The 16,451-nt window shown below is 44.2% G+C and overlaps 2 protein-coding genes across 2 annotated transcripts; one reads left to right on the top strand and one right to left on the bottom strand.

Moving 5' to 3' along the window:
• The first annotated feature begins 295 nt into the window (after nucleotides 1–295).
• Nucleotides 296–12,903, top strand: LOC310931835 (protein NDRG3-like). The gene is made up of 16 exons (XM_083895073.1): nucleotides 296–433; nucleotides 3,312–3,412; nucleotides 3,663–3,695; nucleotides 4,410–4,515; nucleotides 4,657–4,777; nucleotides 4,882–4,944; nucleotides 5,041–5,101; nucleotides 6,009–6,095; nucleotides 6,282–6,338; nucleotides 7,810–7,913; nucleotides 8,088–8,153; nucleotides 9,530–9,581; nucleotides 9,903–9,950; nucleotides 10,059–10,094; nucleotides 10,248–10,299; nucleotides 11,727–12,903. Exons 2-16 carry the CDS (start codon nucleotides 3,356–3,358, stop codon nucleotides 11,873–11,875), a joined length of 1,092 nt encoding a protein of 363 aa, XP_083751199.1. The 5' UTR covers nucleotides 296–433; nucleotides 3,312–3,355; the 3' UTR covers nucleotides 11,876–12,903.
• A 249-nt stretch (nucleotides 12,904–13,152) lies between these two features.
• Nucleotides 13,153–16,350, bottom strand: rfc2 (replication factor C (activator 1) 2). The gene is made up of 6 exons (XM_083895074.1): nucleotides 16,078–16,350; nucleotides 15,842–15,947; nucleotides 15,182–15,283; nucleotides 14,681–14,939; nucleotides 14,321–14,581; nucleotides 13,153–13,354 (listed from the first exon to the last, which is right to left on the bottom strand). Exons 1-6 carry the CDS (start codon nucleotides 16,310–16,312, stop codon nucleotides 13,244–13,246), a joined length of 1,074 nt encoding a protein of 357 aa, XP_083751200.1. The 5' UTR covers nucleotides 16,313–16,350; the 3' UTR covers nucleotides 13,153–13,243.
• Nucleotides 16,351–16,451: the final 101 nt, after the last annotated feature.

The raw sequence follows: 16,451 nt of genomic DNA, 5'->3' as shown, positions 1-16,451 counted from the left end.
TCTGCTGGTCTCATTTTAATGTAAAGTGTCTCCATCTAGTGGAGCAGAGAGGTTAGACATTAATCTGCGCGCAAATACGAACGAAAAACATGCAACACATCTCAGAAAGTATGAATAAAAACGCAGTAAATTATAGTTCTTTGAGGAGAGAATTTTTCTCATGTCATTTTTGGTCACGTGACCGCGGAAGCAGCGACCTGTTATTTACTTGGCTCCGCCCCCCCCCCCCCCCGTTACTGTCCGCGTGCAGCTGTAGCTCACGCACACACACACACACACACATACACATAGAGAGAGACACTGACACTCACGACAACAACTTCTCCTGCGTTCACACCGTGAACCTATTAACCAGCGAAGCTAAAGCAGCTAAACGAGTCGTTGAACAAATAGAGGAAGTGAAGTTAGCCTCTGGAGCTAGCGGCTGCTGACGGTGAGTTGCTAACTAACTGCGGCTACTGAGTCAGTTTTGATTCATTTCTGATGACCGCTCGTCGGCTAATGAGCAGCTAACGGCTAGGTTAACTCTACGCGCGTGTGTGTGTTTGTGTGTGTCTGTAATGTTAACAGAGCTCTGTTAGCAAGATGTTCTCCTTCTGTATGGCGATACTATATTAGGTTACAGGTGTGTGTGTGTGTGTGTGCGTGCGTGCGTGTGTGCGCGTGTGTGTATGTGTGTGTGTGTACGTGCGCGCCATGAGCTCATCCGTAGCAACGGTTGCTAAGGCTGAGCTGTCCGTCTGGTGCTTACATTAGCATCCCAGCTCATTAATTAAGAGGAAGCAGTTCAATGTGAGCTTAACACCGATTTTAGGTATGTGTATGTGTGTTTGTGAAGACCGTGTTTATAAACCATAGGAATGAGGACATTTTGGCTCAGTTCTATATGCCTGTTTTTCTTTGGTCGAGACCTGGTTTTAGGTTTAGAATTAGTGGGTTAGGTGGTGGATTAGGTGTTAGTTGTGATAGTTTATGTTCGGGTCTGAGGGTCCTCACTAAGAAAACTGTACAACAAATATTTGTGTGTTTGTGTATTTGTTTAGGACATCTTTCTGTCACAGACACTGGCCTTGTCATTGAATTGTGGGTAGGTTAAGGTAAGGGTTAATCATTAACTGGTTATGGTTAAAGGTTAATGACAAGGCTTTGCCTAGTCTGTTTGAATGAATGGACGTAAATGCAGAGTCGTGTGTGAGTGTTCTTGTCTGTGTATCTTTGTGAAGACCATGTTTATAAACCATAGGAATGAGGACATTTTAAAATGAGTGTTTTTCTTTGGTTGAGACCTGGTTTTAGGTTAAGAATTAGTGCTTGGTGGAGGATTAGGTGTTAGCTGTGATCGTTTAGGTTCGGTTCTGAAGGTCCTCGCGAAGATAACTGTATAGAAATCTGTGTGTGTTTCTGTCATAAACGCTGACCTTGTCAGGACCAGTGGTCGCAATGGAGACCAAAACCTGGTCTGAGGAACTGGTTAAGTTTAGGGCTAAGATTTGAATTGTGTGTAGGTTAAACTCATTAACTGGTTATGGTTAAAGGTTTGTGATAATGCTTTGTCGAGCCTGTTTAAATCAGGGGTCTCAAATTCAAATGACCTGGGGGCCAATGTGCATCTATTGTGGTCAAGAGGGGGCCGGCCTAGATAACAAAAAGTGGGAAATAAAACAATTGTTCACAATATTGCACACCACTGTATACTTAATAATACTATTTATGATGCAAAATTAATGTATTAATATCAAAAACAGACATTTATTTTAAATTACATAAACAATAGTGTGAACAACTGTAATTCAAATGTGTGCCAGGAGCCGTTTCGGCCACTGCCATTCCTAATTATGACCAAATGTCTTAAGATTACTGTGATAAAAACATATATAACATGATATTAAGTGGGGGCCCGCCATGTTTGAGACCCCTGGTTTAAATGAATGGACGTAAATGCAGTCTTGTGAGTGTTCTTGTCTGTGTGTCTTTGTGTAGACCATGTTTATAAACCATAGGAATGAAGACATTTTGGCTCAGTTTAAAATGACTGTTTTTCTTTGGTTGAGACCTGGTTTTGGGTTTCTAACCCTTGTGCTAGATTGAGGATTAGGTGTTAGCTGTGATTGTTTGGGTTCGGTTCTGAAGGTCCTCACTAAGATCATAGTGAGGACCTTCAGATCATCATAAACTGTACAAATGTGTGTGTATGTACTTGTACTTGCTACCTCTTTAGGACATCTTTCTGTCATAAACTCTGACCTTGTCAGGACCAGTAGTCCTCACAGAGACCAAAACCTGGTCCCAATGAGGCAGAACCTAATTTCTGAGGATTTGAATTGTGTGTGTGTGTGTGTGTGTGTGTGTGTGTGTGTGTGTGTGTGTGGGCGATCATCAAAGAAACATGCTCAGACCTGCACCTCACTGTTTTCATCTCAAATTCACGTATTACTCGATTTTATGGCATGAGCGCGAAGACAAAAACATTGTGATGTATTTTTAATCTCCACCCACATTTAATCTCCACACACACACACACACACACACACACACACACACACACACACACACACACACACACACACACACACACACACACACACACACACACACACACACACACGTGTCGTGTTGTGTTGTGTAACACAGTGGGCCTGAGTGATGCTGGACTTTTAGGGCCAATATTGATGTTCGGAAGTAAGAAAAAAATCATTATATTGGCAGATACATACTGTTGGCTCCAGGACCTGAAAAAACACACATACAAATAACTTTGAGGATTCACAGCGTTTTTGTTTTTGTGAAAAAGCAGGTGTTCATTTCTGCTCCGGCTGATTCCCTTCAGCTGAAATATCCAAAACTGTGCTCTGTGTCGTTCATGATGTTGACAACGAACGTGACGCGATGTGTTCACTGTTTGTAGGTCGTTGTAGCTTCACACTCACTTCATCTGTTTGGGTCGAAGCCAAAATCGCCTGAGGGAAGCTTCGACAACCAGAGACTCACACACACAGGAACACACACACGCAGGACTTTGTATTGACTTCCATTCATTTAAACAGACTGAATAAAGTATTTTTTTATTCCTTATTTTGTTCCTCAGAAATTAGGTTCTGCCTCATTCGGACCAGTTTTTATGTCTCCATAAGGACTACAGGTCCTTACAGAAAAGGTCCTAAAGAGATAACAAATACAAGAACACACACACACATAACTGGGTTACTGCCATTCAAGATCACTGACTGTTTTCATGAGATTAACACACATGCACACAGAAAACAGAGAAACGTGACAGAGTCTTTTAAATGCATCTTATTTTTGTTTCAAAGGTGTCTCTCACTAAGTTCACGGACAGATCATCAGTGGTCCTACGATGGAGGAGCTTCATGACGTCCAGCTGACTGAGATCAGACCACTGCTGACGGGACAGGTGAGGCGGGGCGGAGGCGGGGCTTAATCTGGGCCAATCGCAACAGAACTGTCTTCTGTGTTTACATTCATACATTAACTGTAAACTCATGAGGTCGTTTTCAATAACCGCCGTCGGTCTCTGAAAGAAAAGCCCTTCATTTTTTAAGTTTTTAATAACGTGAATCTCATCCTGGATTAAAACTGGATTAATTCAGTGTTATTAATATCTATGATTAATCAGTGTCTATCTGTGTGTGTTTTTCCTTCAGAGTGGTAGAAATCTGCAGGACTTTGACTGTCAGGTACGTGATTTTTTTTTTTTTTCCCAAAATATTTTTATTCATTTCTTTTGAATACAACAGTGTACAACATGACTATCAACAAAACAAAACAGTGCCCAATTTAATAAATAAAAAAATACAGGAACAAAGCGACCCCCTGCAAAATTTCTTACATCTCATGATCTTTGACATATGACAGGTACGTGATTTTAATGATTTTAATCATTGTTTCTGTTAGAAAGAACTCTCTCTCTCTCCCACACCAAACCCCATAGAGAAAATCAGTGATTTTAGCTCGCGGGGACACAGGAGCTGCTGGTCTACTGCTGCCTCGTGTGGTCACTTTGTGTCACTGAGGTCAATCTGAGCAAAGGTTTTCAGAAGCCGAAGTAAAATCAGACATTTGAACTTAGTGATGGAGGCAGCAGTGGATCAACAACTCCTGTGTGCTGTGATGTTAAAATCCCTGATTTTCTCTGTGGACTTTGGTGTGGGAGTGATTGTGAAGGAGATCCATAAATAGATCTGTCAGTGGATTATCAAATTAGTCTGCGACACCTCAACCTCACTGTGAAACATACAAAGACACCAGGCTGCTGCTGCTGCTTCCCACGACACGGCATTAGTGACTCAGCAGAACCACTGTTCTATGATTGATCAGAGAGTAGCTGTTTTCTGTTGTTTACTGTACATTCATGTTTGTTTACCTTGTGTTTTTTTTTGTTTGTTGCTCAGGAGCACGATGTGGAGACGGCCCACGGCGTCCTGCACGTCACCATGAGAGGCGCCGTTAAGAGCAACCGACCCACAATCCTCACCTACCATGATGTCGGACTGAACCGTGAGCTACAGTTGACGATCATTAACTCGGCTAGAAACCTGCTAGCCTCACTTGTCAGCTAACACCTCGAGTTAGCAGATACCCAAAGTTAGCATGTTTTAACAAACGTGTGTGTGTGTGTGTGTGTGTGTATTTATTTAGACAAGTCATGCTTCAACACCCTGTTCAACTACGAGGACATGCAGGAGGTGACTCAGCATTTCTCAGTTGTGCATGTTGATGCTCCAGGACAGCAGGAGAACGCTCCAGTCTTCCCCACAGGGTAACACACGCACACGCACACGCATGCACACACACACACACACACACACATAAAAAGATTGGTTATGTTGTATTTCAGATGTGTGTGTGTGTGTGCGTGTGCAGGTACCAGTATCCTTCCATGGATGAACTGGCTGAGATGCTACCATCTGTGCTCACACAGCTACAGTAAGGTTCACACACACACACACGACGTATGACAACATTTCAAATGATATGAAGAGTCACCCTGTTTGTGTTTGTGTGTGTGTGTGTGTGTGTCAGTGTGCAGAGTGTGATTGGGATCGGTGTTGGAGCTGGAGCTTACGTCCTCACCAAACTGGCTGTAAGTAAACAAACCTGCTGTGATTACTGTGCTGTCACTTTAAGTTACTGTCAGTGATGCCGGCTTTAAGCTAATGTCTGACTATCTGCTGGTTTGCTTTTAGCTACATTACCTTTCAAAAGTTTGGGCTCACCTATACCCTTTGTTTGTGTTTTCCATTAAAAGTCAGACTTTTATTCATCAAAAGAGTTGCAAAACAAATAGAAAATAAAGTCAAGACATTGACAAGATTAGAAATAATGATTTTTAGACTTTCAGCTGTGCTAACATCATTGCACAAGGATTTTCAAGGGTTTCTAATCATCCAATAGCCTTTTTACGCCATTAGCAAACACAATGTACCATTAGAACACTGGAAATGGGCCTCTATACACCTATGTACATATTCCATTAAGAACCAGACGTGTGCAGCCAGAATAGTTGTTTACCACATTAACAATGTACAGTGTATTTATGATTCATTTAATGTTATATTGATTGAAAATAGTGATTTTCCTTCAAAAATAAGGACATTTCTAAGTGAGCCCAACTTTTGAACAGATCTACATATAAAAACATCAAATATAGCAAAACAGCTACTATTTCTGATTTGAGTTTCTTATGGTGACGTGCAGCTAACATTAGCTCCTTTTCCACTGCAGGAACTTTTCTCATTTACCTGGGATTTTGAAAAACCTGTGGACTTTTCCACTTAAATAACCCAGGAAAAAACTTTCCATGTCTACTCGTGACTCGTGACTTTTCAAAATGGCTGGAACTTTAGAGGGGCAGGGCTGTGAGCAGCAGCCATTTGTTTTATAGCCTCTAGAGACCAAAAAAAAAGCGACTAGCAACAAATCTCGCTACTTTTTCTGCTGTTATTAGAGACGTTTGGAGCCTGATGTAAAAATGATTGTTGTTGTTTCAGCTGAAGAAGCCAAGTCTGGTGGAGGGTTTACTTCTGATCAACATCGACCCCTGTGCCAAGGGCTGGGTGGACTGGGCTGCCTCCAAGGTAACACACTAACACACACACACACACACACACTAATGACACCTTTCCACTGTACAGTTCCAGCTCAACTCGACTGGGTTTGGTATCATTTTCCATGACTTCATAGTACCTCTTCAACGTATATAGTAATGTGTTGTAAATGTGTTGTAAAATCATGTTTTTTCTCTGACTTTTGTTTGTGAACAGCTGAGCGGCTTCACAAGTAACCTGGTCGACATCATCATGGGACACCACTTCAGCACTGTGAGACACACATGCAAACAGACAGACATGCACACACAGACATACACGCATGCACACACACACACACACACACACACACACACACACACACACACACACACACACACACACACACACACACACACACACACACACACACACACAGAGGCACACACACACCTTGAGCACTGTGAGACAGACACGCACACACACACACACAGACACACACACACACAGAGACACACACACCTTCAGCATTTTGAGACATACACACACACGGAGAGACACACGCACAGAGACACACACATATACACAGAGACACACACACGCAAACAGACAGACACGCACACATGCACACGCATGCACGCACACATACAGACACACACACACAGAGACACACACACCTTGAGGACTGTGAGAAACAGACACGCACACACACACAGACAGGCACAGACAGACACACACACGCAAACAGACACACACACACGCACGCAGACACACACACACAGAGACACACACACCTTCAGCATTGTGAGACATACACACACACGGAGAGACACGCGCACGCACACACAGAGACACGCACACACACACACAGAGACACACACACATACCCAGAGACACACACGCAGACACACACACATACCTTCAGCATTGCGAGACACACGCACACAGACACACACACACACCTTCAGCATTGCGAGACACGCACGCATACACAGACACACACACACACACACACACCTTCAGCATTGCGAGACATGCACACAGACACACACACACACACCTTCAGCACTGTGAGACGCACACACACACATACACACCTTCAGCACTGTGAGACACACACACCTTCAGCATTGTGAGACATCCACACATGGAGAGACACACGCACGCACACACACACACACAGCCCCACACACACATACCGTCAACACTGTGAGACACACGCACACACACACACACACAGACCCACACACACATACCGTTAACACTGTGAGACACACACACACACATGCACGCACACACACCTTCAGCACCAGGAATAAAAACTCCTTGAGATTAAAAATGTCCTGTCCAAGAGAGGCAGTCGTACACAGAGGTTATAAGATAATAAAAATATACATAAACTACAGAGAAATCACTTAATCAGAAAGTTCATTTAAGTCAAATGTTTCTGCCTTCAGTTCATTTAAAATGTTTTAAAAAGTGTCCAATCAGAGCAGTTTCACTTTAAGACAATCCTGTAGTTTGATGTTGACGATGAGATTCGTCCAGAGTTGTGTCTAAAATGGAGGACAGTTAGCGTATGTGCTAACACTCAGCTAACAACACTGGAGAGGGCGGATCTGAAAGAAGTTGTTACCGTGGTGACTGTCACACTTTACAGTACTCGAGTGTGTGTGTCAACACAAACAAAACTCGGCACCTCGACTGTTGGTCCTGTGAGCTCTGAGCTCTGAGCTCTGACCTCTGACCTCTGACCTGTGTGTAGGATGAGCTGACGGAGAATCAGGAAATCATCCAGACGTACAGACTGCACGTCTCTCAGGACATTCCTCAGGAGAACCTGGCTCTGTTCTACAACAGCTACGATAGGTATGGTGCCCCCCTGTGGCCAGTCATGTATTTATTAACTTTTCTAAGCTCTACTCAAGAATACACAGCGAGCAGAGCTGCGGGATTTCAACCTGCTGACCTTCTGGTTAGACGGATAAATAATTTAATCTTTCATTTTTTACATTTGTGTGTGTGTGTGTGTGTGTGTGTTAGTCGTGAAGAGTTACAGATCGAGCGGCCTGTTCATGGTATGAATGAAAACACCGTCGTCACACTCAGGTACTACTTTTTATTCACCTCTTCACTCGCTGTGATGTGTTTGTGTGAGATTTCTGCTGACTCATGACTCGTGACTGTGTGTGTGCACACGCATACATGTGATTTCTGCTGACTCATGACTCGGTTTGTGTGTACACACACATGTGATTTCTGCAAACTCATGACTGTGATATCTGCTGACTCATGACTGTGTGCGTGTGATTTCTGCTGACTCATGATTGTGATATCTGCCGACTCATGACTCAGTGTGTGTGATTTCTGCTCACTCATGACTCAATGTGTGTGGTTTCTGCTGACTCATGACTCTGTGTTTGTGATTTCTGCTGACTCATGATTCTGTGTTTGTGATTTCTGCTGACTCATGACTGTTTGTGATTTCTGCTGACTCATGACTGTGTTTGTGATATCTGTTGACTCATGACTGTGTTTGTGATTTCTGCTGACTCATGACTCTGTGATATCTGCTTACTCATGACTGTGTGCGCGTGATTTCTGCCGACTCATGACTCGGTGTGTGTGATTTCTGCTGACTCATGATTCAGTGTGTGTGATTTCTGCTGACTCATGACTGTGTTTGTGATTTATGCTGACTCATGACTCTGTGTTTGTGATTTATGCTGACTCATGACTGAGTTTGTGATATCTGTTGACTCATGACTGTGTTTGTGATTTCTGCTGACTCATGACTCAGTGTGTGTGATTTCTGCTGACTCATGACTGTGTTTGTGATTTCTGTTGACTCATGACTCTGTGTTTGTGATTTCTGCTGACTCATGACTGAGTTTGTGATATCTGCTGACTCATGACTCTGTGATATCTGCTGACTCATGACTGTGTGCGCGTGATTTCTGCCGACTCATGACTCGGTGTGTGTGATTTCTGCTGACTCATGACTCAGTGTGTGCGATTTCTGCTGACTCATGACTCTGTGTTTGTGATTTATGCTGACTCATGACTGAGTTTATGATATCTGCTGACTCATGACTCTGTGATATCTGCTGACTCATGACTGTGCGCGTGATTTCTGCTGACTCATGACTCAGTGTGTGTGATTTCTGCTGACTCATGACTCTGTGTTTGTGATTTATGCTGACTCATGACTCAGTGTGTGCGATTTATGCTGACTCCTGACTGTGTTTGTGATTTATGCTGACTCATGACTGAGTTTGTGATATCTGTTGACTCATGACTGTGTTTGTGATTTCTGCTGACTCATGACTGTGATATCTGCTGACTCATGACTTTATGCGTGGGATTTCTGCCGACTCATGACTCGGTGTGTGTGATGTCTGCTGACTCATGACTCTGTTTGTGATTTCTGCTGACTCATGACTGTGTTTGTGATTTCTGCTGACTCATGACTTGGTGTGTGTCAGGTGTCCTGCTCTGCTGGTGGTTGGAGACTCGTCACCTGCTGTTGATGCAGTGGTGAGTCTGAACTGTTGTTTATTTAATGACATCATCATCATCATCATCATATGTTTGACTTTGTGTAGATTAAATACTAAAAAAAAAATAGTCAGACATGTATAAATATTGTCATGATTTATATCCTGATATAGAATCATATAAATAAGTCTCAAATTGTCCAGCCTTGTAGAAGGAGTTGCATTAAAAATGCCTCTATGTGTTGTGAGCTTCCTTGAATTATTAATAACATTTATAATGAATGCATTCATCTGTTTCCATGACAACAGACACAGTGTCATTGTGATGTCATTGTATGTGTTTGTGTGTATTGATTTGCAGGTGGAGTGTAACTCCAGACTGAACCCGACCAAGACTACACTGCTCAAGGTGTGTGTGTGTGTGTGTCTCAGTGTGTCTATGTGTGTGTTTGCTCTTTTCTTTTCTCTATTCAGTTCTTTGTCGTCACCTGACCTTGTTGTTGTTTGTCTCTCTAAGATGGCCGACTGTGGAGGACTTCCTCAGGTGGTGCAGGTGAGTCGGACTCACTTCCTGTCTGTGCCCGATCTGTACCCAGATCACCATCAGTTCTGCCCAAAGATTTATCTGTTCAACGCATGTTATTTATTTTGTTTTATTGAGTTTTTTTTTTGTGAGTGAAGTTTTTTTTGTCTTCTCCGTCCTCAGCCTGGAAAACTCATCGAGGCCTTCAAGTATTTTGTCCAGGGGATGAGTTACAGTGAGTATCTGTCATCTGTCACATTTACTCATGTTCACACTAACACTAACTAACAATTTCTCTGACAGAAAACCAATTATTCCTTTTATAATTAAAGTATTTCATCATCAACACCTGATTTATTATGAGCTCAGGAAAAGTTCATGCACAAGTTCAAGGAATTACTTGAAATTAATTAGGTGTGTGTCTGTATGTGTGTGTGTCTGTGTTTGTGTGTGTGTGTGTGTGTGCAGCCCTGGTTCACTAACTGTAAGTCACAGTTTGCAGTGTTGTTCTTTACGAGTTTCCTGAACACACAGTTGTGCACATGTTTACTGTGTGTGTGTGTGTGTGTGTGTGTGTGTGTTCTGTGTTTTTAAATCTACAGTTACGCCTCCTCCTCTTCTGTCTCTTCTTCTCTTTGTCTTTGTCTCCTCCAGTCCCTCATGTTGTGTTAAACCACCTGAGCAGCAGGTATCAGGAATTTTACACACACACACACACACAAACAGTGAGGACCAGCATTTCCACATTTATAAGTCAACACCATCATCAACAACTACTGGGTGCAGTACCATTAAAATCTCTGCAGGTGGAGCCTCAGAGCAAAAAGTGTGTGAAACACCTGGGCTGGAATATGGGTTTTTGTATCAATTTGTGGAGCTCTGTTAAAAACAGAGTTTAGCATGTTTACGACCTAAGGAAGTGATTTGAATGAAAACAAAGTGAGGACCGGTCAAAATGTCCTCACTCCGTAAAAATTACCTCACTTTGTGGGTTAAAAACCCTCACTGGTCCTCGGTATGCCACAAGTACAAGAAGACACACACACACACACACACACTCTCCTTATGTTCATGTATGTCCATGTCTCTGCTGTTATGTCCTGCTCCCTCTCATTGTCTGACCTGTGTGTGTGTGTGTGTGCATGCTCTTGGTTTATCATATTTGAATCATTCTGATCCAAATCTTTAAAACTTATATTATTTTCTTGATCAGAAACATTTTAAATTCTAAAAAAAATGATTTGATCTAAGAATGAGCCAAGTCTTTTGAACGACTCTTTGAAAGGAACGACTCGTCGAGATCCGGCTCCTTTCAAAGAGCTCGAAATCCCAAGCTCGACTTCAGACTCATCGTCATCACATTTGAATCTTCACTGTCGATGATTCAAATCTCTCTCTTCTGATTGGACAGTACACACACACACACACACACACACCCTCCCCCTCTCTTTCTCACACACACACACACACACACACACCCCCTCCCCCTCTCACACACACACACACACTCCCCCTCTCTCACACACACACACAGACACACACACACACACACACACACAGACACACACACACACACACACACACACACACCCCCTCCCCCTCTCACACACACACACACAAGCACGCACACACACACACTCACATCTCTGTGTCTCCCTCTAGTGCCCTCAGTTGGTATGACCCGGCTGGTTCGTTCCAGAACTCACTCCACCTCCAGCGTCAGCTCCACTGACGGCAGCCGGAGTCGCAGTAACACCAACTCGCAGGCAGAGGGCGCCTCCTCTGACGTGACGCCACCTCTCAGCTCGTAGACGTCTCTGCACACGTAGGACTGTCGTCCTCCTACTTCTTCTTCTTCTTCTTCTTCCTCCGCCGTCTTAACTCCTCGTTTCAGTCGTAAAACGTTCTTCCTGAACCTCGGCGGCCATTTTGGCTCGGGTTTGCGTAGGACACTGATGTGGTTGCCGTGGTAACGATGTAGGAGTTAGTCCACAGTTGTTGTTTGTGTTTAGTTTTTTTTTTTCACTTCAGGCCTGATCCTTTCTTCTTCTTTATTATTGATAACGTGCTTTTATTTTGAAGGTAACTGATGTTTTGGTGACAGTTTCACCCAAACTCTGGACTTTTGATCCAGAACCTTTTTGGATCACTCCTCCCCTTTTCTCTTCCTTTCTCCTCGTATCTTTTCCTACTTCCTTCCTTTCCCTCTTTCTCTCCGTCCTTCAGCTTTTCTCTTCCTACTTATTTCCTTCTACCTCCCCTCTTCTCAAACGTCAAGTTAAAACTATTTGTTAAATATTAAAACTAATCCATTTTGTTGTATTTATTTACTTTTTACATCAAAGTCGATAATAGAAAAAAAAAACCTTGATCAAACCAGATCAAAGCAGCTGTTTGTTGATTATTAAGGGTAACCAGCGCTCGCTCGTCACTGTAAATCTCGTCTCTTCCGTGGTTTCCATGGTAACGACAGCATGCCGCCCGTGGTGAAAACTGTTCAGTGACTGAAGTTTTTTCGTGTTAAAAAGCAGCAGCTGCTGCTGATGATGTCACTTCCTGCTCCCAGAGCCAATCGGCAACAACGTTGTTTTTTTAGTTTCCGTGGTGACGATAACGCATCGATAATTGACGAGCCGTGGTCATGTGACGTCGTGCACGACTTTAGGAACAGAGAAGTTAGATTTGTACCCGACGTTTATTTGTAAACACAAAGAAAAAAAATTTAGTAACTGGTTTTTTTTTCTCCGCGAATCACAAAATGCTTGAGAAACGTTAAATAATCATTTACGAACTTTAACTGTAAATCTGCTTCTGCTCAGTATTTATTCAGATGTTCGTTGTTTTTGACTTTTAATGTAAACAGTTTGTTATGAAATAAAGTTTGTGATCTATAAAGTTTTTTTTTTTAAATCTCTTACTTTACAGATGAAACACGACATTAACTTCCCTCAGTTTTCTAATTAAAAGTCACTTTCTGTATTATTATTTTTTTTTAACAGTTTTAACATCACAATGAAAAGTTTGTGTATTTTTATTATTCAAAAATTATACATTTACATGTCATGTTTTTACATAGTTTTGCCTCCGGGGGAGACGCTGAGTCACTGTGGTGTGAAACGAGTGCAACAGATGAAGACGTGAGGAGAGGAGGGGCTGAGGTGGGCGGGGTTTAGCAGGATTCAGCTGGCAGGGGGCGCTATGGTCTTACTGCAGAGTCGAGCGAGCAGTCCTGCCATCTGCAGCAGAGAGTTCACGCCTTCAGCCACTCGCATGTGAGTGTAACCGATTTCCTGCAGTAGAGAAAGAGATGTCAGGAGCTGGCACTTTTCAAAATAAAAGTCTCAGGTTCTCTTTGTCCTCACTTAAAGAAAGGGATAGTTTGGAATTTTGGACATAAGACCTATTTTCCAACTCAGCCGGTGTGATGGAGACGTCTGCAGACGTTTTCAAGAAATTTCATTCAGTTCTAGTTGCCGAGTTCGCTGGTGCTATGGCTAGCGCAAGTCAATGGTACACGCTAGCATGGCATTAGAAATACTCATAGCGACTCCACAGTGCACCAGAGGCAAATCAATTGTAACGGCAGACTATCGATGTACATATCTGTGTTGATAGAATAATATTTGAAACAAAACTAACCTCGCATCGCATACATTTTTGAGGGACTACTTTCTCAGCAGCAGCAGAATCAGTCCGCCGCTGCCATAGCCTAACAGGAAGTATGACGCGCTACTGCTGCTGCTGCCGAGACATAAATCCTTCAAATTGCATGGTTGGTTTTATTTCAAACATTCTATCAACACAGATATGTACATCGATAGTCTGCCGTTACAATTGATTTGTCTCGGGTGCACTGTGGAGTTGGTATGAGTGTTTCTAATGCCATGCTAGCATGTACCATTGACTTGCGCTAGCCAAAGCACCAGCGAACTCGGCAACTAGAAGAACTCTATTCAATTTCTTGGAAACGTCTCCAGACGTCTCCATCACACCGGCTGAGTTGGAAAATAGGTCTTACGTCCAAAATTCCGAACTATCCCTTTAAATACAGCGCTGCACTTTTCTAAATAAGTCCCACTATTCGTCCACACTAAGATACAACCAATCCATAATATAACACAGCCTGCAGTTTTCAAAATAAAACTGGACTGACGGCATTTTCCAAAACGCCGACACTAAACATCCTGAGCAGTGTGGACGAAGGGCATAACCATAGCAACAGCGGTGCGTTTTTAAACCTGGAGCTCCGCGCCCACCTTGATGAACTCCAGTTTGAGGAACTCGGCCATGTTGAAGGTCTTGCAGACCCTGAAGATGTTCCCGATGACGTCCTCTGGAGAGTAGCCCAGCGACCACAGCTGCTCCACCACCTTGTACGCCTCGTCGATGTTTCCCTCCACGCAGTGTCCCAGCATGCTTTTCACCAGCAGGGGGTGCGGCTCGTCGCACACTTTGAACACGTTCTCGCTGCTGATGTAGCCGAAGCCGGAGTGCGTGGACTGCAGGTTGTTCAGCGCCTGAAGACAAAAGAACAAAGGATCAGGCAGGGGGAGAAGGCGACCAGGTGACCGCGGCGAGTGCCGGACGATTGGCTCCGCCCCCCCCCCGCCCCTCACCTGTCTCATGTCTCCCTGGGCGGTGAAGATGATGGCCTCCAGCCCGTCGTCGGACACGGACAGACGCTCCTTCTCCACCACGTCCTGCAGCCGCGCGAGGATCTGACCGTCCGTCAGTTTGGAGTAACGCAGCACGGCGCAGCGCGACTGGATCGGCTCGATGATTTTATCGGAGGCGTTGCAGGCGAGAGCGAAGCGAGTTGTCTTCGAGTAGATCTCCATGATCCTGCGGAGAGCCTGCTGAGCTCCGTCTGTCATACTGAGGGAGGAGAACTGAAGTTTGTAAACCACTCACTCTCCCACACCAAAGTCCATGAAGAAAACCAGTGATTTTAACATCACAGCACACGGGAGTTGTTGATCCACTGCTGCCCTCCATCACTAAGTTCTCAGTGACACAAAGGGACCACACGAGGCAGCAGTGGACCAGCAGCTCATGTGTCCCCACAGTCTCTGTGGACTTCAAGTTTAGGTTTTACTGTCATGTCATGATGGTCTCACCTGTCGGCTTCGTCCAGGATGATGATCTTGTGTCGTCCTTTGGGCAGCGTGACTTTCTGCTGAGCAAACATCTTGATCTTGTTCCTCACTGTGTCGATTCCCCTGCACACACACACACACACAAAGTCACATGGGGGCGCCAGTGGACACAGTGTCAAAGTTATGCTGATGACGCCACGTGAACTTAGATTTAGTTTTTGATTGTTCCTGATTATTTCCTCTTTCTTGTATTATTTCCCATTTGTCAGATTATGTCCTGTTCCTCAGAATATTTTCTCTGAGATTATGTCCCTGTTCCTCATGTTACATCTCTGTTGCTCGGATTATTTCCTTTTCCTCAGACTATATCCTCTCAGATTATGTCCCTGTAGCTGTGATTATGTCACTGTTCCTCAGATTACGTCACTGCTCCTCAGATTATATCCCTGTTGCTGATATTATGTCCCCGTTCCTCATGTTATATCCCTGTTGCTCGGATTATTTCCTCTTCCTCGGACTACATCCTCTCAGATTATGTCACTGTTCCTCAGATTACGTCCCTGCTCCTCAGATTATATCCCTGTTGCTGATATTATGTCCCTGTTCCTCATGTTATATCCCTGTTGCTCAGATTATTTCCTCTTCCTCTGACTACATCCTCTCAGATTACGTGCCTCTCACCTGTCGTTGGAGGCGTTCAGCTCCAGCACAGCGTCCTTCATGGATGCTCCCAGCAGAGCTCGGGCCAAACACAGGATGCTGGTGGTCTTTCCTGTTCCTGGAGGACCTGCAGCCAGTCACATGACCTCAGATTATATTCTTCAATATGTATATGTGTGTGTGTGTGTGTGTGTGTGTGTAGTCAGTGACCTGCTATGTGTGTGTATGTGTGTGTGTGTGTGTGTGTGGTCACGGACCTGCTATGATGATGTTGGGAACGTTTCCCTCCCTGGTAAAAACCTCCAGGCGGCTCACCGTCTCCACGTTCCCCACGATCTGGTTCAGTTTCACGGGTCGGTACTTCTCCACCCACGGCAGCTCGTAGGAGCCTCCGGAGCTTTTAGACGGACCCTCCCCGGCCTCCGTGCCCGCCTTCGGGCCGCTCTCCGTCGGCCTCCTCTCACTTTCAGTCTCCGCCATATCCACGTCCATGACGCCGGTGTGTTCCGCTGCTTCAGCCCGCCAACAGACTCTTCTTCCCCGGCGACCGCGCCACAGCAAACTGACGCCTGATTGGCTGAGAGCGACGCGCCAAAACCTCGCGATATTTAGAATCGGACGTTCTGAAAAC

This window comes from Microchirus variegatus (genome assembly GCF_963457635.1).
Source record: "Microchirus variegatus genome assembly, chromosome: 9".
Taxonomy (NCBI): Eukaryota; Metazoa; Chordata; class Actinopteri; order Pleuronectiformes; family Soleidae; genus Microchirus; species Microchirus variegatus.
Note: the sequence above shows the minus strand (reverse complement) of the source record. Positions and strands in the feature narration are given on the sequence as shown.

Coding starts and splice junctions, on each gene's coding strand:
- rfc2 (XM_083895074.1), bottom strand. CDS start 16,312: ATGGACGTGGATATGGCGGAGACTGAAAGTGAGAGGAGGCCGACGGAG. Junction 15,948..16,077: donor TCCCAACATCATCATAGCAG/GTCCGTGACCAC, acceptor GACTGGCTGCAG/GTCCTCCAGGAACAGGAAAG. Junction 15,284..15,841: donor CTGAACGCCTCCAACGACAG/GTGAGAGGCACG, acceptor GTGTGTGTGCAG/GGGAATCGACACAGTGAGGA.
- LOC310931835 (XM_083895073.1), top strand. CDS start 3,356: ATGGAGGAGCTTCATGACGTCCAGCTGACTGAGATCAGACCACTGCTG. Junction 3,413..3,662: donor GACCACTGCTGACGGGACAG/GTGAGGCGGGGC, acceptor TTTTTCCTTCAG/AGTGGTAGAAATCTGCAGGA. Junction 9,951..10,058: donor CCAAGACTACACTGCTCAAG/GTGTGTGTGTGT, acceptor TGTCTCTCTAAG/ATGGCCGACTGTGGAGGACT.